The sequence below is a fragment of the Arachis ipaensis genome, chromosome B7 (assembly GCF_059453495.1).
Source record: "Arachis ipaensis isolate K30076 ecotype BB chromosome B7, ASM5945349v1, whole genome shotgun sequence".
NCBI lineage: Eukaryota > Viridiplantae > Streptophyta > Magnoliopsida > Fabales > Fabaceae > Arachis > Arachis ipaensis.
The window spans coordinates 38,302,048-38,325,313 of NC_142442.1; the positions used below are offsets into that span (position 1 = coordinate 38,302,048).

General features: G+C 37.6%; 1 protein-coding gene across 1 annotated transcript; it reads right to left on the reverse strand.

Moving 5' to 3' along the window:
* Window positions 1–18,369: 18,369 nt before the first annotated feature.
* Window positions 18,370–20,751, reverse strand: LOC148550885 (zinc finger BED domain-containing protein RICESLEEPER 2-like). Its single transcript, XM_088494655.1, has 6 exons — window positions 20,299–20,751; window positions 20,009–20,214; window positions 19,757–19,872; window positions 19,338–19,651; window positions 18,519–19,253; window positions 18,370–18,414 (listed from the first exon to the last, which is right to left on the reverse strand). Exons 1-6 carry the CDS (start codon window positions 20,749–20,751, stop codon window positions 18,370–18,372), a joined length of 1,869 nt encoding a protein of 622 aa, XP_088350781.1.
* Window positions 20,752–23,266: the final 2,515 nt, after the last annotated feature.

Below are 23,266 nucleotides of genomic sequence, written 5' to 3' on the forward strand. Positions count from 1 at the left end.
TGACAAATTACCTACCCGAAAAACCATTTGGTTACTGTCAGCTTTTTTCGACAGTAATGTTAGCGGCTTGGCGCCACAATATGTTGTTTCCTGCACTTTTACCGTCGGATAATTTTCTCGGTATATCCGACAGTAATGTCAATTTTTTTAAAACAAAATTGTGACGCAATTTTTTTAATTTAATTTTTTTATTAAATTTATTTTTCACACAATTAATGATCAATTTATAAATAATAGAAACCAATTATGTAATATTAAATATCAAATGTTCAAATAAATTGAAAGTCAAATAAATCAAATAAATACAACGAAATAATAAAACGAAAGTCCTAATCACTAAAGATCCACATAGTCGTCGTCATCATTTTCATGGTCCTATTGAGACGGTGCAGAAGGCAGTGATGTCTGTGCGCCACCAGCAAAGACGATGCCAGCGGCGCGCATCTGAGCTTGGTACACCTCCATCACAGCCTCCATCCGTTGAAACCACTCCAGCTACTCCCTCCACTCCAGCCTGAGGTCATCCGTATCCGTCACACATGTGAGGATCTCCTGATACCTCTCCTGATAATCGTTCATCTCCTGAGCCTGCCCGTGAACACTGTGGGTGAGCTCCAACACTTGCAGCCTCAAATCAATGCCTTCTTCGGGGTCGACAGCTCAACTGGTGGCAGAGGCAGACAATGGCCTCAATGTGGAGGTGTGGAAGCTGTTGGCAAAGAACGACCCTGACCCGTATACACGGTTCTTGTATGGCACTGAGGCGGGATTTATGACTGAAGCAGCAGAGCCATCGGTGTTCTCTCCACTTTGTTGAGATTGTTGAGTCGCAGCCTCTAGTCTCTACATGTAGGACTTCTGTGTAACACATGTTATTATGATTAGTACAACAGTTATAAATTTAATCTCTAATTTTATATGACAAGATCAGATATTTACTCACATAATGATCATGAGACCGCTGATTAGCAAATCTCTCTTGGTTCTCCTTCAAAGTGTGGGTGTACTTGAATGTTTCTGCCAAAGCCGCATCGCGATCTAACGACTTCGACTACACATGTTGCATTGAAACAATATGATTATGATGCCTAGTAATGATATGTCAAAGAATATAACTAAGTTAATAACAACATTAAAGAAGCTACATACCAACATGGCCTTAGTCTTCATGAAAGTCGCTGAGCCGCAGGTATACTTGGATTACCTGGCAGATGCCCAGTTAGCTCTATTTGTGAGATGTCGATGCCTAAACCCCTCATCGGTCTCCCAGTTAACTAATAGAGCCTTCTTGATTTTCGGGTAGAGCCAGGTCTGAGGTGTTCGTGCCGCTCACGAACATCTTACAGCATCTGTTGCATTCGCTGACCTATTTGATGGTTGTATATCTTCCTGATGAGGGCATCGTGCTCAGCATCCCATATAAAATTTAGCTGCATAAAGAAACTTTAAAATTAGTTAATCAAAATAGAAGATATAAACTAGCTAAAAATGTTTGAAACTAAAAAAAAATTAATTACTACCCACTTCTGAAACCATCACTCTCTGGTCTCAAAGGGAATCTTCTTGTAGCTCAGCCGTAGATGGTCGTACATCAGCTTGATGACGTTGGTCATCTCCTGAGTACATGTATTGTTGTTTAGCGCAAACCTGTCAATAATCATACAAATTAAAACTTCAGAAGCAAATAACCATAATTTATAGAAATTTTTTCAAAATTGTTCATCTATAACTGGAATACGCCACAAACTCTATCCATCAATAATTAACTTAAATAGCACCAAATGTCAACAATCAATGAATAACAGGCAATAATCAAGAAGCAACATCCATAAATCCACTAAACTAGAATTCATAATCAGACAATCAGCAATTCAATAATCAGAAAATATGAAACACTTTCAACAATTCAAACCTACAACTCTAAATCCACTAAAACTAGAATCAACTATCAAGAATCACTAATCACAATATATCAAACACTTTTAGCAGTTCAAACCTACAACCTTAAACCCACGAAACTAGAATCAATAGTCAGACACTTTCAACATATAGAAGATTTAAAGTGATACTTACCACATTCTCCCATAACGCCAAATCATCAACCGTACGATGGGAGGTGGTGGAGTGGCATCAACTGGCTCACTTCTGTGAGAGGATTCCGGGACCGCGGTGTCTGTCGCTAGAGGCGGCATTGCTGAGACATCGTGCTACTGAGCAGATGGAGGTGGCGTCATCACCGTAGACGTAGGGACGTAGTTGGGGTTAGGGACCATGATGAACGGCTGATCTGATAAAATCGCAACCTGTGACGTTACCGGGGTATTCGGAGTAGAGGGAGAAGATCTAGAATTCCCAGGGGTACCACCAGAAACCCTCCCTCTACCACGACCATGACCACGACCAGTACGCTGGTCCGCAATACCTCTACCTGTCGTCATGTCTGCAAAGATCATACCAGTTAACAGAAATTCAGAACAACAAATCAACAATACATGATAATAATACTAATGTAATTCTTATAACTAATACCACAAAATTAAGTTTAACATTTGAAATTCATATCTAATATAACCCAAAACCAATTGAACATACAAAGTTGATATAATTTGGTTAAAAAGGACTAACCTAATTAATCTTGTACTATTAAATAAATGCCTTAATCATGTAAAATCAATATCAAATATCAATTGACAGTCCCAATTTTAAATCTATAATCAACACTAGAAACAAATAATTCAAAACCAGCAACAACCATGTATAATCTAAATAATCCGGCAATCAAATCTCAGTAAAACTAGCCGTAACACAAGGGATCAACATAATTTAGACAATTTCAAACAACTCTAGCAACAATATTCAGCGATTCATTTCAATAATCCAAACACTTTTCAACAATTTAAAACCCAATTAACCTAATCTAACATATCCTAACCACCTAAAATCTACTAACAAAAAATCAAATCTAACTAAAGCATAATACTAATTAACAACTAAAACTTAAACCAATAATAATTCAAACTAAAACAAAATATGAATTAGCAATTTGGGCAAAAACCTGGAGTGATGAGCAAAACGAGAGAGACAGGGGTCAAGCTAGAGTGGCCGAAAGTGAGAAAAAGAGAAGAAAGAGGGAGCTAGTTGCGGCAACACTTGGTAGAAGGTGGCGGCAGTGAACTCGAGGGGAGGCAAAAGCTGGAGCTACGATGGTCTTTAGGACAACGAGGGTGGTTTGGCTAGAAGAAAAATAAGAGAAAGGGGAAGAAGAAGGAAAGGGAGCAACATCGCAGGGGTTCTGTGGTTGCTGACGATGATAGAGAAGAAGGAACAGAGTTGCTGGTGGTGATGATAGGTGGCTGTTGGCGATGTGTGAGACCAAAGGGAAGAAGGGGTCTTAGCGGTAGGTTGACGGCGACGGAGAGGGGGCTATGATGGTGGTGTTTTTGGCAGTGAAAGATGCTAGTGATGGGGAAAGTGGAAGAAACAGATGAGTGAGAGAGAGAGAGAGAGAGAGAGAGAGAGAGAGAGAGAAATTTGAACGAGGGGGAAGGGGATTCGCGCTTGGAATTTACAGCCCCGTTACCGTTAGAAAAAATCCGACGGTAAACTATTGCGAGTCACCTAAACGCATCGTTTCACTAAGTTAGTTTACTGTCGGATTTTTTCGATGGTAAATACGACCCTAAATGATGTACCAAATTATTTTTTGTTTTCCTCCAAATATTACTGGTGAATTTACCATCGAAAACGTAAATCTGCCAGTAATTACGTAACCTTACAAATTCGACGCTGTTATCACCGGTAAATCTGACAGTAAATCTACGGCTACTTGTTAACTCCAGGTAATTAGTAAACAATTAACCAATAAATTAATTATTATTTAAAGAAATTATAAACTTAAATTTTATAGTTTAAAGAAGTAGAAATAATTAAAATATGAATTTTGACACTAATTTTAAAAATTTTGGCCTAAAAATAGGTCAACGGGCCGAACCGGTTAGACCAAGCCTAAACTGGGCCCAAGCCCACCCTATAAAACACTAAATAAAGCCTTCTCCCACTTCACTTTTGGAGAATACGCTGAAGAAGAGAAAAAATTGCGTTAAAACCCGTAACCCTCACCTTCGAAATTCAATCGTCCATAACTTTTAATCCGGAGCTCCGATTGATGAGCCGTCAGCGACCACGCATTTGCCTCAGAATTCTCTACAAAATCCACTGAACAATTTGGTAAGAAAATAACTTTTTCTCACCCAGTTATCCCTTTTTAATTTTGTGATTTGGGTTTTGGTAATTGAGAGATTTTGTGATTTTGATGGTTTAGGAGTACTCTAGCAGTGGATAATCACTGGATTTTGTCCATTTGACTCATGGGTAAAGTAATTAAACCCTAACCCTTGAGAATTGGTGATTTAGTGAGCTCAATGTTGATTATCGTGATATTGTATGAATTAGATCGTGTATCTTGTTGAATTTAAGTTAAATTGGTGGATATAGGAAGCTTGGAATTGAATCCTGCGAGTTGAAAATTTAATTGGTGAGGGGTTGGAGCTTTGGAGCTTGAGGAACGGTGGATAATTGAGGTGTTTCGGGCTTAGAGAGGAATTGGTCAAGGTATGGCTTTGGTTTCTCGTAGTTAATGTTTAATGTCACGTGAAAACTTAGGCTAAAAGGCCTTAAAATAGGAATGAACTGAATGAATTATTGATGGATTGTGTATATGGTATGTGACGTGTGATTCAATTTCGTAAACAGTTTGCTATTGGAGTTGGTTGGTTTTTGGAAAAGATTTAATATTGGAATTGGTTTGACTTTGAAATAATTTGATACTGGAAATGATTTGAATGATCGAGAGGTGTTTGGTTTGGTGGTTGGGACCCTTGAAGGATGACAAAAGTCTAAGTTTTAGAGGAGATGCTGCCGAAATTTTTATGAAAATAGGAGGTTTCGTTTGAAGTGGTTATTCAGAAAGATTTAGATTTTTAAGGATTTTATAATTTGATTTTGAGTTATTAAGAAAAGGATTACGTTTTGAATTTGCTTTATTTAGAAAATAATGAATTTTTAATGAACAAAATAGGAAGTGTGATAATAAGGAATGAAGGATGATGAGAATTGATTTTTAAGTCTAATTGTTGAATGAATATGAATGAATTGTAATGATAACGAGAATGAATTTCTGAATGTGACTCTGAGCAGGGATGGATCCAGAAATATTATCATGGGGGCCAATAACATATATAATATTAAAAAATTATACAAAAAATTATATAATGTAAGATGCATTACAAAAATATACCGATAGAAAATATATTTTAAAGTACAAAAAATACGTGTATACTTTTTACTAACGAAGTGGTCGATTCTTCGTATCATAAAATTCATCGATAATAGAATCTAAGTCAAAATTTTCAGCAATTTTCTTTTCAACATAATTAAAAGACAATTAGCAAAAAATTCATCTTTCATTTTGTTTCTGAGTTATTCCTCACAATATTTATAGCTGAAAAATATCCCTCAGTTGTAGCAATTGAAACAGAGAGAATTAATACCAAATGAATCAAGAACAATGGTCACAAGAAGAAAAATTCATTTTATGCGATTTGAACAATTTTATTTAATTAAACAATATTATTAATAATATTTTTTTTTAGATTTTTTTATTATTGTTACTTACTTTTAAGATATTAGAAATAATTAATATTTAGGTTGAAATAGACTTTTATTTATACTAGACTAAATACTAAATAAATTTTTAAAAAATTAAATCATATTAATAACTTACTACTATTAATTTTTTTTTTTAAAGTTGGGGGAGGGGAGGCCGAGGCCTCCACTCGCCCCCCTCCCTTATGTCCGTCCCTGACTTCGGGTAAGATGTAGTGGTGTTATCTACTTGTTTCGGGTAAGAGTGAAAAAGTCGGATAAGATGCGGTGGTGTTATCCACTTGCTCTGGATAAGAGTTCGAGACTCTGGGTAAGATGCAAGGGTTGAGTTCTGTCGCCGCTTACTTTGGATTGAGAACTGTAACACCACCTGGATAAGAGGCAAGGGCGAAGTTGTCCCCTGCTCCAGGTACGCGGGTAAGATGCAAAAGTTAAAGCGTTATCCCACTTGCTCCGTATTTGGTGTTCTGTTCAGGATTAGCTACCAGACATGTCGTGTTTGGCTTTATAACCGATAGATAAGACTCATCAGCCATAGGATAGGCATACATTATATACATATGTGTGTTTTCTTTGATTGTGCATTAATTGGGTTTGACTATGTGATTATTGTGCTTACCTGCTATATTTGCTACTTGTTGTATCTGTATCCTTCTTGTATTTGCTATGTCTGTATTGCTTGTCTGTGCATCGGAGTTTTGGAGGATTGGAGGAATACGAGAGAAGCTAAGGAAATAAGTAAAATTGAGTTAGACTTAAGAACTCTAGATAGTCCACCTTGTATTATGGTTTTAAACTTTAACTCTAAGCTTTATATCTGAGTATCGGAGTTCTAGGATTGCCTCTGACTTTTCCGGGACCCTTTATATTAACCATGCAGGTATTTCACCATGCTGAGGACCTCCAGTTCTCAATCCATACATGTTGTTTTTCAGATGCATGTAAGGTGGCACCGCACTGAGCATTCTGGAGACTCTGTGAAAGCGAAGAACTCTTGGGACTCAGGGTTGTATTTTATTTATGTTTACACATGTATATAGATTCTCCACCTTGTATATATTATGTTTTGTCCCTCCTAGAGGTTGACTTGGAGAAATAGGTTGTAGCTTGGGTTTAGGGTATTCTTTGGGGTCATATACATATATATACACACACACCACACACACACACAAATAATAACCAGAGTTCTTTATACATTAACTCATAAACATTACAATCACGACTTCTATCCCTCTTTATAAAAATATAATGATAATGGCGAGAGAAAATAATCACTAAGCTAATACAACGATATCACATAATCAAAAGCACCAGAATCCCTTCACAAGCTTCTTCGTCCACATCCTGAAAAGAGAAGTCTGTAGGGGGATGAGAACCTAACCACACAGTCTCACCAGAGAAGTTTGAAATTGTTATAAGAGGATACGTATATAAAGAGTATGGATTTCAACCACAGTGATTATCGTTCGTCTTATGAATCTATTCAAACATCGATGTATAAATAATTCAAAAATCCAAAAGCGTATCTTTATTTATAAAAAGTTCCAATCTCAATAAATCACATACCATTTCAATACATACCACAGGATCAATCAATCCAAACTTACCAATTGCGGCCTCCGGCCCAAGCATACCTAATCACGGCCTTTGACCCAACATATAATCAAATCTCGTCCTCCGCCCAACATATCCATCCAACACTCGATCTCAAAACAGAATCAATCACAGACACAAACAATGCAAGGCAAACACAATTAGAGAGCAGTTACAGCAAGTACCACAATTAATAATTAGACAGGATTCATCAATAGGCAAACCAAAATACTTAAGCACACCCAAACAATAGCAAACAAATGCAGTATAATGCATGCTTGTCCTATTGTCCATGAGCTCACACGTCGGTTTTATTTCCAGAACCCAACACGAGTAAGCGGGATTCACCAACCGTCGTTACCCGTAGATTCCACAAGTAAGCGGGATTCACCAACCGTCCTTGCCCGAAACATGCAAGCGGGATTAACCACCGTCCTTGCCAATCACACTAGTCCACAGTAAGCAGTATTAACCAACCGTCTTTACTGAGTTCCTCGGACAAGCGGGATTAACCAACCATCCTTGTCTGGATCACATTAGTCCACAATAAGCGGGATTAAGCAAAATCGGGTACCTCGAACAAGTCGGATTAACCAACCGTCCTTGTTCGGAACAAATCTCAGCAATAGACACAATCAATCAGGCTCAAATCATAATTAAACTCAATTCATAATCATAATCAAAATCATTCTTGGCCAGTTTACTTTTAATAGCAATATATATTTACGCCAAGAATCACCTTCATTTAACACCTTTTTCTCAAATAATTTTTCTTTAAAATCAAAGTACTCCAAACTAACTTCAAAATATTTCAAGCTTCCCTTTCGAAGGACTCAAAATTTATTTATTCTGAAATCAATTTCTTAATTACTTTAAATCAGGATTTATTAATTAAACACCACGACAAAGTCTCAAGACTTTAGGAGAGTGACAACCTATCTCATTTTTTATTAACCTTGAATAATCAACCTCATTACTTTAAATTCATTAAAATCCTAAAATCATAACTCTTTAATTTAAATCACTCAAATAAACTAATTTTTTAATTAATCAAGTTCCCAAAATAGATTTCCGTTTCATTCTTAAATTTAAAACATTCCCAAAAGACTCGAAAATCGTTATGTTTTGCTAAATCAAATTCGAATACTTTAACTTTTCTAAAACGTCGCAAAACGGAATCCTTCACTTAAATTCAATTACTTTTAAATTCACTAAAATGGCCGAAAACATACTCTTTTCTTTAGTAAATCAAAATCAAATAAAGTACTAATTAAGTTTTCACCAACACTTCAAAAAAACATATTTTTTATTTTAAATTAATAAAAAAATTTCATTTTTCATTTAACCAATCAAGTATAAATACTTTAAATTTACTAAAAAGTTCTAGAGGCATAATTCCTCAATCAAAATCAACCAAATAAAGTTTCAAAACAAAGCCCCTAACTTTTATGAAAGTAGCACCTCCCCTAAAACTCGGACTTTACCACCCTTACGGGTTCTATCAAAACCACATTTTCTCAAACTCTTTTCAATGGGTTTGATAAACCACTATTTTATGGTTTATCTTGTGCTTAATTGAGTAGATTTTATCAATCTTTCATACACTTGTTCATACAAAATGCATGGGTTTACATTCTCATTCCTGATTTTGTGTTATGACTGAAAATATGCTTCTTTGGTCTTAATTTAGCTAATTTTAATCTTCTCTTATTACCATTCGATGCCGTGATATGTGTCTTTAAGTCTTTTTAGAGATTACAGGACAAAAATAGCTTAGAGGGCAGAAAGGAAGCATGCAAAAGTGGAAGGAATACAAGAAGTTGAAGAAATTGCTAAGCTGTCCAGCCTGACCTCTTCGCATTAAAACAGTCATAACTTGAGCTACACAGGTCCAAATGAGATGGTTCCAGTTGCGTTGGAAAGCTAACATCCAGGGCTTCGCAACGATATATAATTTTCCATAGCTGCCACAAAGCCATGCGACGAGAACGCGTGGATCACGCGGACGCGTGACCTGGCAGAAACGCAATCCACGCAAACGCGTAGACGACGCTTCCGCGTCACTTTCCCGCGACCTGTACATACCAGAATATGCTGGAAGCGATTTCTGAGCTGTTTTTGACCCAGTTTTTGGCCCAGAAAATACATATTAAAGGCTATAAAGTGGGAGAATACATCCATTCATGAACATGTCTTCTATTATTCACTTTTCATGATTTAGATGTAGTTTTAGAGAGAGAGGTTCTCTCCTCTCTCTTAGGATTTAGGATTTTAGGATTTCTATTAGTTAGTTTAATTCATCTTCAGTCTCAGGTTCAATATTCCTTTTACTTTATATTTCTCTTTTACTTTCAGATACTTTAATGCTTTTATTTAATTACTTATGTTGCCAAATTGACTTATGAACCATTCATGTTAGGATTTTCTTTATTTGATATAAATTGAGGTATTTCAGATTTATGATTCTTATTTAGCTTTTTATATTCTTGGCTTTAATTGATTAACTGGAGGCTCTTGAGTTATCAAGCTTATCGTGATTGTTAATTGTTATTTTTGCTAATTGAATTGAATTCCACTAACTCTAGTCTTTCCTTAGGAGTTGGCTAGGACTTGGAGATCTAACTAATTAGTCCACTTGACTTTCCCTTGCTTTCATAAAGGTTAACTAAGTGGGATTAAACTCAATTCTCATAAGGATATCTAGGATAGGACTTCCGAATTTTCATACCTTGCCGAGATTTTTATTAGATATTAATTTATTAATTCCTGCAATTCATTTTCCTTGTTCAAACCTTTCAAAACCCAAAAATATTGTTTTTCATAACTAATAATAAGAACACCTCCCTGCAATTCCTTGAGAAGACAACCCGAGGTTTGAATACTTCGGTTTATAAATTTTATTGGGTTTGTTACTTGTGACAATCAAAATGTTTGTAAGAAAGGATGGTTCAAAACCAAATCGTTTCCCCAATAAAATACTATTCAGATTTCCAAATTATAAATTATTTTTGATATCAAACTATTTCCACATATCAAATTATTTTCGATATCAAACCATTTCAATCAACGCCCAAATCTAGGAATTCAATGTAACCCAAAAATTACAACAACCAATCACTTTCAATAAATCAAGAAAACCAACAACAACAACAACAACAACAACAACAACAACAACAAAGCCTTGTCCCACTAAGTGGGATCGGCTACATGAATCAAACGACGCCATTGTGCTCTGTCATGTATAAGGTCTACAGAGAGACCATTTACATGTAGATCTCATTTGACCACTTCATGGATGGTCTTCTTAGGTCTTCCTCTGCCTTTCGCCCTTTGTCCATCTTCCATCTCATCCACCCTTCTGACTGGATGTTCTATTGGTCTTCTTCTCACATGTCCAAACCACCTGAGACGCGATTCAACCATCTTTTCCACAATGGGTGCTACTCCAACTCTCTCCCTTATATCTTCATTCCTTATTTTATCCAATCGCGTATGACCACTCATTCATCTCAACATCTTCATCTCTGCCACACTCAACTTATGTTCGTGCTCCCCTTTAGCCGCCCAACACTCCGTACCAAGCCTGGATAAAGGAGGAGGATTGTGTTAGGTCTTCGACAACCAACATAAAAATATAGTCGAACCCCCATGATATGAATCAATAAATCAAGAAAACCAATTCAATAATATCAATCAACTAACCAGAATATTCAGCTTTCTCAAGCGATCAATAAATCCATAAAACAAACAATTACATTCATCCAAAATATTTCAGTTCAATCCATAAGACTCACGTAATCATCCAAATATATTTTTCATGTCAATATCGACTTGTAACAATTCTTGAAAATAAAATTTTTTTTAGAAAAGTCCCTACCACGAATAGTCGGAAGCCATAATATTACACGCAACAAACCCCTTTTATTCCTATTTCATAGCAGTGGCGTCAGTTCCAACTGTTTCCCGCAACGGCAACAGCCATTAAACACGGCATGCAAGTACCATAGCTTAACCCTAAAACATTAACTTCGCAAAATCCTCAGTATTTTATAACAGAACAATGATCATAAGGTTTCGGAACAAAATATACTTACTATAACGAAGGGAAAATGTGGAAACAGAGCAGCAGTAACTCTGTGGTGATTCCGGTGACCACAGCACTGTTCCCAACGGCCTCCAATCGACGGTGACGGGAGCTTCGGTGGCTAGGCGCGGTAGTAAGGAGCACCACAGTGCGTGCTCTCTTCCTCTACTCGCGTCCTATTTCTTCATCCACTATGGTGGCTCCAGTTGGCTCCAGGAATGACAGCAACTCCTTTGATGGCGAGCTCACGGAAGCAATGCGATGCCTGATGAGCAAATATTTTATACACTTTTTGGCATCATTTTCATATAGTTTTTGTTATGTTTTGTTTAAGTTTTATTATATTTTCATAGGTTTTAGTGCAAAATTCATATTTTTGGATTCTACTTTGAGTTTGTGTGTTTTATGATGATTTTAGGTATTTTCTGGCTGAAATTGAAGAGTTTTGGCAAAGTCTGATTCAGAGACAGAGAAAGGACTGCAGATGTTGTCAGATTCTGACCTCCATGCATTTGAAAGAGCTTTTCTGGAGCTACAGAAGTCCAAGTGGCGTGCTTTCAACGACTATAGAAAGAACATCCAGGGTTTTCCAGAAATATATAATAGTTTATGCTTTGCTTTGGAAATGAAGGCCCAAAACTGGCGTTTAACGCCAGCCACCAACCCTATTCCTAGCGTCCAACGCCCATTCAGGAGTCCAAAGCTGGCGTCTAACGCTCCAGAGGGAGTACCAACTCGTGGCTTCACTCAAGCTCAGCCCAAATACTCGCCAAGTGGGCCCGAAAAGAGGATTTTTGCACTACAAGACTAGTTTATCTTATTTTCTGTAATCCTTACTTATTAGATTAGTATATATAGGAGGAGATCACACTTGTTTAGGATCTTCTTCCCCCACTTTATTTTCGAACATTACTTTTTTGTAAGCTATGAGTCACTAACCTCCTAGGTTAAGGTTAGGAGCTCTGCTAATTCTTATGGATTAATAATATCACTATTCTATTTCAATATATGCTTGATTCCATTCTAAGATGCATCTTCGTTCTTCATCCTAATGAATTGGGAGTGTAACTTGAACGTCATCCCTATTTCATATGTATTCATGCGAGTCCTTGACGGGATAGTACTGAACCACAAGCTTGATTATACATCTCTTAGACGGCTAATCCACGACCTCATTGTGTACTTGGAGACATCAGTGCAGCCGAGGTACGAGGCGATTAGGGCCTTTGTGGTATAGGCTAGAACCAAGACGTAGCATTCTCTGATCCGGAAGATCCGACCTTGTCTGTGGCGCTTTGAGTAGGATCACCAAGGGAATGGACTGCTGGAGCTTCACCCCCATTCAGATTGGATGACCGCTGACCCGACGTTTGATCTGAAGCTGAGGAGATTAATGACCGCTGACCCGACGTTAATCATTTACAGCATGCCATGGAATGAATCATCAGAAGTTGGAGTAAATGGTGAGAAAAGTTGATCCAGAAGGAAGAAGCATCTCCGAAGTCTCAACCGTTCTATTATCATTGATTTCACATCTATCTAGTAACGTTTTATTTATTTATCTATTTTATACGTTTTTCACAACAACTATCATCTTTTTTAATCGTCTGACTAAGATCTACAAGGTAACCATTGCTTGTTCAAACCAATAATCTCCGTGGGATCAATCCTCACTCACCTGAGGTATTACTTGGACGACCCGGTGCACTTGCCGGTCTATCTGTGCGAATATTGCAGAGTCAATTTCGTGCACTAAGTTTTTGGCGCCGTTGCTGGGGATTGTTTGAGTTTGACAAACTATCGGATTATCTTGTTGCTTAGATTAAGTACTTTTTTGCTTTTAATTGTGTCTTTTGTTTTCTTTTTCAAAAACTTTTTCGAAAATCCATTTTTTCTTTGTCTTTTGTTTTGAGTCTAGTGTCAGTTCTTAAGTTTGGTGTCCCTTGTGTGTTGTTTATTTTCCTTTAAATTTTCGAAATTGTCTTTGGTGTTCTTCTTAGTATTCAAGTTGTTCTTGTTTCTTTTCTTATTTTGATCTTAAAAATTTTTAAGTTTGGTGCCTTTTAGTGTTTTTCTTTTTAATTTTCGAAAAACTAGTGTCTTTGATCTAAAAATTTTAAGTTTGGTATCTTTTAGTTGTTTTTCTCTTTCTTAATTAATTCGAAAAAAATCAAAAAATTTCTTTTATCTTTATTCAAATTTTCGAAAATCTTGCTTTTCTTCTTATCTTGATTTAAAATTTTAAGTTTGGTGTTTTCTTGTAAATAAATATCAAATTTTAAATTTCAAATCTTATCTTTTTAAATCTTTTCAAATCTTTTCTTTTAATTTGATTCTTTCCTATCTTATCTTTATTTTAAAATTTTAAAATTCAAAACTTTTCAAATCTTTATCTTATCTTTGGTTTATCTTTCTTTAAATTTCGAAGCATTATCTTATCTTAATTTTAAATTTCAAATTCAAATCTTTTTTCAAATCTTCACCATACTCTATCTTTCCAACTTATTTTCAAATCTTTATCTTATCTTGTTTCAATTCAAAATTTTAAAATTAAATCTTTTTCAAATTTTTCTTAATTAGTTACTTGTTTTCTCTTTCCTCTTTTTCAAAACTTCCTAACTAATTTCTCTTACTTCTATTTTCAAAAACTTCTTACCTCTTTCTCTCTCTTCTATTTCGAAAACCACCTATTTAATTTTCAAATCTTTTTAATTAATTTGTTATCTTAGTCTTTAATTTTCTTTTTTTTTCAAATTTAATTAATAAATAAAAATAAAAACAAAAAAATATTTTAAGTCTAGTCTCCCTTTTTACTTCTTAGTATTCGAATTCTCCTACCTTTCTTCACCATGAACCCAAATGGGAATGAACAGTTCAAAAAAAACTTTGGGGTCCTATACGGCCTCCACTCCTGACTTCTATGGGAGAAGTATCAGTATACCCCCTATTAGAGCAAGTAATTTTGAGCTAAATCCTAAGCTCATTACTCTGGTGCAGCAAAACTGTCAGTACTCTGGACTTCCATAGGAAGAACCTACTGAGTTCCTGGAAAATTTTTTACAAATTGCTGACACAATACAATTGAGGGAGTGGATTAGGATGTCTATAGACTGCTACTCTTTCCTTTTGCTGTAAGAGATCAAGCAAAGAGGTGGTTAGATAACCAACCCAAATCTAGCTTGAAAACATGGAAGCAGCTAGTAGACAAGTTTCTGAATCAATACTTTCTCCCAAGGAAGTTAACCCGGTTAAGGCTGGACATTCAAGGCTTCAAGCAAGAGAATAATGAATCTCTTCATGATGCTTGGGGGAGGTATAGAAGAATGCTACGGAAATACCCCACTGAAATATTTTCAGAATGGGTGCAATTAGACATCTTCTATTACGGCCTAACAGACATGGCTAGGATGTCTCTAGACCACTCTGCTGGTGGTTCTATACATATAAGGAAAACAATTGAAGAGGCTCATGAACTTATTGAGACAGTTGCCACGAACTAGCATCTGTACTCGGATGATGAGACTTTCATAAAAGGAGAGGTTAAGGCAATATCTACTGAATCTGACCCTCCAGAACAAAATGGCCCATTGACTCAGCAGCTACACTCCCTTACACAGCAGTTGCTAGAATTACGAGAAACTCAAAGCTCCAACAGGAATGTAGAAGCACAGCTGAGTCAAACTAGACAGCAATTATCTAAGCAGATAAAAGAAGAGTGTCAGGCTATTTAACTAAGAAGTGGGAAAATGTTAAACACCTAACTTCAGAACAATAGGGGACCAGGGGAAGAAAATTTGACAGAAGGTGACCAGACTACAATCCAAGACACCTCTGAGGGCGTTGAACGCCCAGAGAGGAATGTCATTGGCGTTCAAAGCCAAGAAAGGGGCAGCACCCTTAGCGTTGAATGCCCAAGAGGGGACAATATTCTTGACGTTGAATGCCAGGAAGGGGGCATCGCCCTTGGCGTTGAACTCCCAAAAGAAGACAGCATTCCTGGCGTTGAACGCTAGGAAAGGGGTGACAAGGGCGTTGAACGCCCAAACAGGGATGGTCAGACACATGCAAGCGCTGATAAGACCCCTCCTAAGTAGGCCAATAAACCCCCTTCCAATTCTGTAGGCGTTCAACCTACATCAACTAAAGTTGATGAGTACAGGGCTAAGATGCCATACCCTCAGAAGCTGCGCCAGGCAGAAAAAGATAAATAGTTTGCCCGCTTTGCAGACTATCTCAAGACACTTGAGATCAAGATACCTTTTGTAGAGGCTCTTGAGCAGATACCTTCTTATGCCAAGTTCATGAAAGACATCTTAAGTCATAAGAAGGATTGGAGAGAGGCAGAAACAGTCCTTCTCACTGAAGAATGCAGTGCAGTAATCCAAAAAAGCTTACCAGAGAAACTTAAGGACCCTGGGAGCTTTATGATACTTTGCACCTTAGGAGATGCCTGCACAAAGACATCCCTATGTAATCTTGGAGCAAGTATTAACTTAATACCTGCATCATTAATAAGAGACAACCAACCCGCATATGTCTTCAACTTGCTGATGGTTCTGTTAAACTTCCATTAGGCGTGATTGAGGACATGATTGTTAGGGTTGGACATTTTGCTTTCTCCACAAATTTTGTGGTGCTGGAAATGGACGAGCACATGAGTGCATCCCTCATTCTAGGAAGGCCCTTTCTAACTGTAGGACGGACCCTCATTGACATTCAAAAAGGGGAAGTAACCCTGAGAGTCAATGAGGACACTCCAGAGAACAGCATGAGTACTGATATCATTGATTCCCTGCTGGAAGAGGTGAACATGGTTGAGAGACTCGAAGAAGAGCTGAACGACATCCTTTATGATGCTCAGCCTGAATTAGAGGAGCCAGAGGAAATAAAGGAGCCTGTGAAAACTCCTAAGGAAGAGGATAATCCTCTTAAACTCGAGCTCAAGCCATTACCATCATCCTTGAAATATGCATTTCTTGGAGATAGGGATACTTATCCTGTGATTATAGCCTCTACCTTAGAACCACAGGAAGAAAAAGCACTAATCTAAACCAGTGGTGCAACCACAAAGGCAACTGAATCCAGCCATAAAGAAAGTAGTGCAGAAGGAAGTCACAAAATTATGAGAGGTTGGGATCATTTATCCCATCTCTGAGAGCCCCTGGGTGAGCCCTATCCAAGTTGTTCCCAAAAAGGGAGGCATGACAGTGGTTCATAATGAAAAGAACGTACTGATTCCCACAAGAATAATTACAGGGTAGCGTATATGTATTGACTATAGGAGGCTCAATAACGCCACTAGAAAGGATCATTTTCCTTTGCCATTTATAGACCAAATGCTGGAGAGACTAGTAGGTCATGCATTCTACTGCTTTTTGGATGGCTATTTAGGCTATAATCAAATTGCAGTAGATCCCCAGGACCAAGAAAAGACAGCATTTACATGCCCATATCCCGTGTTTGCTTATAGGCGGATGCCATTCGGCCTGTGCAATGCACCTGCCGCCTTTCAGAGGTGTATGCTTTTCATTTTCTCTGATATGGTGGAAAAATTTCTTGAAGTGTTCATGGATGACTTCTCCGTCTTTGGAGACTCATTTGACTCCTGCCTTGACCATCTGGCCCTAGTTCTCAAACGATGCCAAGAGATAAACCTAGTTTTAAACTGGGAAAAATGTGACTTCATGGTGACTGAAGGAATTGTTCTTGGATATCGGATTTCAAACAAGGGAATAGAAGTGGATCAAGCTAAGGTGGAGGTAATTGAGTGATTACCACCACCAGCTAATGTTAAGGCAATCAGAAATTTTCTGGGCTATGCAAGATTCTACAGGAGGTTTTAAAAAGATTTTTCTAAAATTGCAAAACCCCTGTGCAACTTACTAGCTACTGACACTCCATTTGTCTTTGACCAAGAGTGTCTGCAAGCCTTTGAAACTCTGAAAGCTAAGCTTATCACTGTGCCTGTCATTTCTACACCCAACTAGGACTTACCATTCGAACTAATGTGTGATGCCAGTGGCCATGCCATTGGCGCAGTTCTGGGGCAGAAACAGGACAAGCTTCTTCATGTCATTTATTAAGCCAATCGTGTTCTAAATGACGTACAGAAGAACTACACTACCACAGAAAAGGAATTACTTGCAGTGGTTTATGCCATTGACAAGTTCAGATCCTATTTAATAGGATCTAAGGTCATTATGTACACTGACCATGCTGCTCTCAAATATCTACTCACCAAGCAGGATTCTAAACCCAGGCTAATAAGATGGGTACTACTCCGACAAGAGTTTGATATAGAAACCAGAGATAGAAAAAGGTTAGAAAATCAAGTGGCTAACCACTTGTCTCGGATTGAACCAGTAGAAGGGACATCTCCTCCCTCTACTGAGGTGTCTGAAACCTTCCTGGATGAGCAACTCTTTGCCATTCGGACAACACCTTGGTTTGCAAATATTGCGAATTACAAGGCTATAAGGTTAATCCCCAAGGAATACAGTAGGTAGAAAGCTCGAAAACTTATTCATGATGCAAGATACTACTTGTGGGATGAACCATATCTCTTTAAGAAATGCTCGGATGGTATCATTTGCCGCTGTGTGTCAGAGGAAGAGACACAGAAAATCCTATGGCACTGCCATGGCTAGGGATGGCAACGGGTCTCCATGGGGTGGGGACATGCCCCCCACCCCCCGCCCCCAATATCTGTCCTCATCCTCGCCCTGTCCCCATGACGGGTAACGGGGATCCCGTATCCGCCGGGGACCTGGGTCTCTGCGGATATATGCGGATTTTTGTAAAAATGAATAAAAATTGAAAAAAATGAAAAAAATTAGAAAAAATCAAAGATAATCCTAAATTTTCATTACAAACATAATATCCATAGTCTTTAAAGACTTAAATAGCAATAACAACCAACCATATCCATAAACAACCAAATATTACATAAACAACGAACCATATTCATAAACAACCAAATAAAATTCATGACATCATAAAAACATAATTTCACCATCTCAATCTTCCTTTCATCCTGTAATGGTAGTGATGGTAGATTCCGACTTACTTGAATCCTACAGCAACAAGAAAACAATTTAAAGTTAAAATCATATAATAACTTAATAAGTCAATAATATAAAAACATAGTGTGTTATATGTAATTTAATTGTTTACTTACGTCAACATCTCCTTCAATGTTATGAATTGTGCAGCACTCAAATCCTATGTTAGTTGTGGTGCCAAGTTCATTCCAAAGCCAATCTTGATTACACATTAGAGCCTCTAATGTGTCCGGACGCAACCTACTACGATGTGGCATAACAAATCGACCACCTGTACTAAATAAAGATTCAGAGGCAACAGTAGAGATAGGAATCGCCAAAAAATCCCTAGCAATAGCTTGCAAAGTAGAAAACTTCGCTCCATTTGACTTCCACCAATTTAAGATATCAAAATCATGTTCAGTTTGTGGTACCGGTCTCTCTTCAAGATAATAATCCAATTCACTCTTTGTATCATTAAATGCGGATTCCTCACTTACATGTGCAGCAAAATCAGCTTGCCAATCTTCATGACTGAACTTCCTCCCCTTTGAACTTGAAGAAATTGATGGTGGTGGCAGCATATCTAATTGAGCAGCTTGGTCTCTCTCTCTTCCCTTTGTTTCATATTCTAAAACTAAATCTTGCACTACCCTTTTCACTTGACCAATTACAACACATGCCTCCGTCTCACCATATATTTTACGAAAAAAGAAATTCAATAAATGCATCTTGTACCTAGGATCCAAAAGAATCTCAATAGCCATAACTGTATTAGTCACACCCCAATACTTTTCAAACTTAGTTATCATACTAGTAGCTATCATTTCAATTATCTCATTTCCACAATTTTTCCACTCCATCAAAGCCAACTTAATCACACAAACCTTAGAAAAATAAAGATTTTATGTAGGATAAGTTGTTCCATAAAACAATTCAGTCACATAAAAAAATACCCTTAATCTTTGAAAAATCTCATCCGCCATATCCCAATCCTTCTCACTAGGCAAAGATTTATATTGACTCTCACGCAATGACAATCTTTTAAATACATCTCTATACATAATTGCAACTTCAAGCATCAAAAATGTTGAATTCCACCTAGTTTTACAATCAAGACAAAGATTTTTTGTGTAGGGTATTTTAAGTTGCGAACATGTTTCCTTAAATTTTTCTTCTCTTTTAGGTGTTGCAGTCCAATAATGAACATTATCCCTCACCCTTTCAATAGCATGTGAAATAAGTTGTAACCCATCCTTGATAATCAAATCTAATATATGGGCACACCATCGCATGTGAAATAATTTACTACCCAAGATAAAGTTTCTATGTGACATTTTAGTCAAAATATTCTCAATCATAACGTCATTAGTACTGCAATTATCAACAGTCAAAGTGGATACCTTTCTATCAAGATTCCAATCCATCAAACAATCCACAAGAACCTCTGAAAGTACCTCAGCCGTGTGGGGAGTCGACACATATATAAACCTGTAATGATAATTTAGTACAATTATAAACAAGAAAGGTTTACAATTGTACACAAGAACATATCGCAATTATATAAACAAGACAGCTTTGTAATTATATAAACATTCGGAAGAACCTATAATGATAATATTATTACCTCACAAGATGGCTTTGCAATTTCCAAGAATCATCAATGTAATGAGCCGCGATAGCCATATAACCTTTGTTTTGGTTGCTTGCTGTCCACATATCAGTTGTCATTACAACTCGACTTTTATTACGCTCAAGGACATTCATTATCTTCGATCTCTCATCATTGTAGAGCTTTAAGATGTCACTCTTTAAAGTGTTGCGAGTAATCATCTTGAAGAGAGGTTGCAAAGCATTGCAAAATCATCGAAACCTAATGTGGTCCACAATAGATAGTGGATACTCATGAAGACAAACCATAACTGATAACTCTTTCCTTGCATTTTCTTGGTCGAAGGTATATGCACCAACCACAACTGTTTCCCCACTAGTTGTTGGAGTTGTCTTCATCATACATTGTCTTATATCTCTAGTGGTGCGGAGCTTGCAGCTTTTGAAACGATCATGTAAGTGCGAAGTGCCTTGTTTTGGGTCACCAAGTAGCTTCGATTTGCCATAATTGCATTCAGCCTTTAATTTTCCCTTGATTTCCATAATCTTGAAGTGATTCCACACTTCGGAGGTTAACTTTCTCTTTCGAACACCACTTGTAGAGTTTGTCGTTCCTTCATTAGTAGTTGCGGTATCCGTTGGGGGTTCTTGAGGTTGAGATTGAGGAGCCTCTTGTGTAATTTGAATATTAGTGACTATAGGTTCTTCCGATGGAGTACTCTTCTCAAGAGTATTACTCAATGTATCCGAAGAAGACATTCTATAAATCATGAAATATAAATCATGAATCAAAATCACGTTAATCCAACTCAGAAATATAAATCACCTCATAAATCACAATCATGGAGTCATGCCATTTTCATCATCAAAAGTTTGAGGTAAATCCTACTTCCACTATAGTATGGGCCAACTGAAGAAAAAATTCCTCTACTTGAAATGAAACTTGTAGCATATCATATTACCATGTATTTGCAGCTAAAGTTTATGATAAGGATTTCTTTTGAATACAATATTAGGATATAAAAAAAACTTAGATATTTTTATATCAGCAGAATTGTTTGACTCAATTACTCACTAACTTAAGAGTTTTATATACACAATTAAATACCAATACATTATCAGTACATAACAATTAAACTGTCATGATAAACATATTTTAGCAACCACACATTGGCAAGGAACCTAGTTAGTACAACATTGACATATGAATTGATGTGGTTTAGGGGGTGATTATGAACAGAGGTAAATAGAACACACAGGAAAATGAGATTTGATTACAATATTAGTGTGATGATCATAGTGTTATGCATGAGATCAGATAAATTAATCAAACTAGGAAACAATGAAAAAACATAGAGGGATAAGTTTGCAAACTACACCTAGCAATTTTGCAATAACTTCACAGACATAATAAACATACAATTCCAATGTCAAAATAATCAAATTTATACACACTATTATGCTTCTTTCACCTCCAGGGTTTAATTTGCTCAGATCTTGAATATTAACTCAGAAATATTAATCAGAATTAGAAATCAAATTCATATCAACCTAACTCAGAAATATAAATTACACAACTGGAAATTCATAGTCGAAAATTCATTACCCTAATCAGAAATTCAAAACTCAGAAATCCAGAAATTCAAAAACACAGAAATTCAGATTAATTAGAATCTCATTAATTCAGAACACAGAAATTCCTTACCCTAATTCAAAAATCTAAATTCAGAAAAGGGGATAGAAGACCAGCGAAGACCAGGGTTGACTTACCTGAACCTGACGGAGAAAAGGAGAAGGAAGATCCGCGAAGACCGACGATGCGAAGAGGAGAAGATGACGACCCGCGACAAGTCTGCCGCGACCAGGAGAAGACGATGACGTTGCCGAGTCTGCTGCGACTAGAAGAAGAAGACGACGTTGCCGCAGCCCGCGATGATGAGCTCGACTGCCTTGACACCTTCAGTGAGCGACCAAGCCACTCAAGGAGTCTGGGGTGGGAGGTGGCGCTGAGGGACCAGGGGGTGGAAGGCAGCGGGTGACGGTCGGCGGTCGGTGGTCAACGGGAAGAAGTCAGGAGGGGCTGAGGTTTTGAGGAGGAGTGGAGAGTCTCAGTTCAGTTCTCGCTCTCTGTCTCTCTGAAGCAGGGGAATGTGATGGCTAGGGTTGGGATGTTAGGTTATGTTCACATATTTTATATATATATATATATATATATATATATATATCAGGGCATTTTTGTCTTTTCACACAAACGGGGATTTAACGGGTCCTCACGGGGCGAGGACCTCTATCCCCGCCCCCACCCCGCCCCGTTTATTATACGGGGCCCCGTCCCCGCGGGTAGAAATTATCCCCATACCTGCTCCCCGACGGGTAAATTCCCGCGGTACCTGCCCTGCCGGGGATTTTTGCCATGCCTATCCATGGCTCCGATTATGGAAGACACTTTGGAGGTGATCGAACAGCCACAAAGGTTCTCCAAAGTGGTTTCTACTAGCGCACACTCTTTAAGGATTTCCGAGAGTTTGTCCGCCACAGTGATAGTTGCCAAAGGGCTAGCAATCTCCCTCATGGTCATGACATACCTCAGCAAGGAATTCTAGAGGTTGATCTGTTTGATGTATGGGGTATAGACTTCATGGGTCCTTTCCCACTTTCATACTCAACACCTATATCCTCGTGGAGTGGATTATGTGTCTAAATAGGTTGAGGCAGTTGCATCACCCACAAATGACACTAGAGTAGTGATGAAGTTCCTCCAGAAGAACATCTTCAGTAGGTTTCGTGTCCCTTGGACACTGATCAGTGATGGAGGAACTCATTTATGCAACAAACAGCTTGACTCGTTTCTGAACCAATATGGAGTTTGCCATAAAGTGGCTACCCCATATCATCCACAGAGAAATGGGCAAGCTGAGGTCTCAAATAGAGAACTAAAGAGAATCCTGAAAAGGAAAGTGAATGCCTCTAGAAAGGATTGGGAAAGAAAGCTTGATGATGCTCTCTAGGCATACAGAACAGCTTTCAAGACCCCTATAGGAACGTCACCATATCAATTGGTGTATGGGAAGGCGTGCCACCTGCCAGTGGAGCTGGAACAAAAGGCTTACTGGGCAATCAAACTCCTAAACCTTGATGCAAAAGCAATAGGAGAGAAAAGATTGCTCCAGCTAAATGAGTTGGATGAATTCCGACTAGCTGTATTTGAAAATGCAAAAATTTATAAAGAAAGAGCCAAGAAGTGGCATGACAGAAAGATATCTTCCAGAGTCTT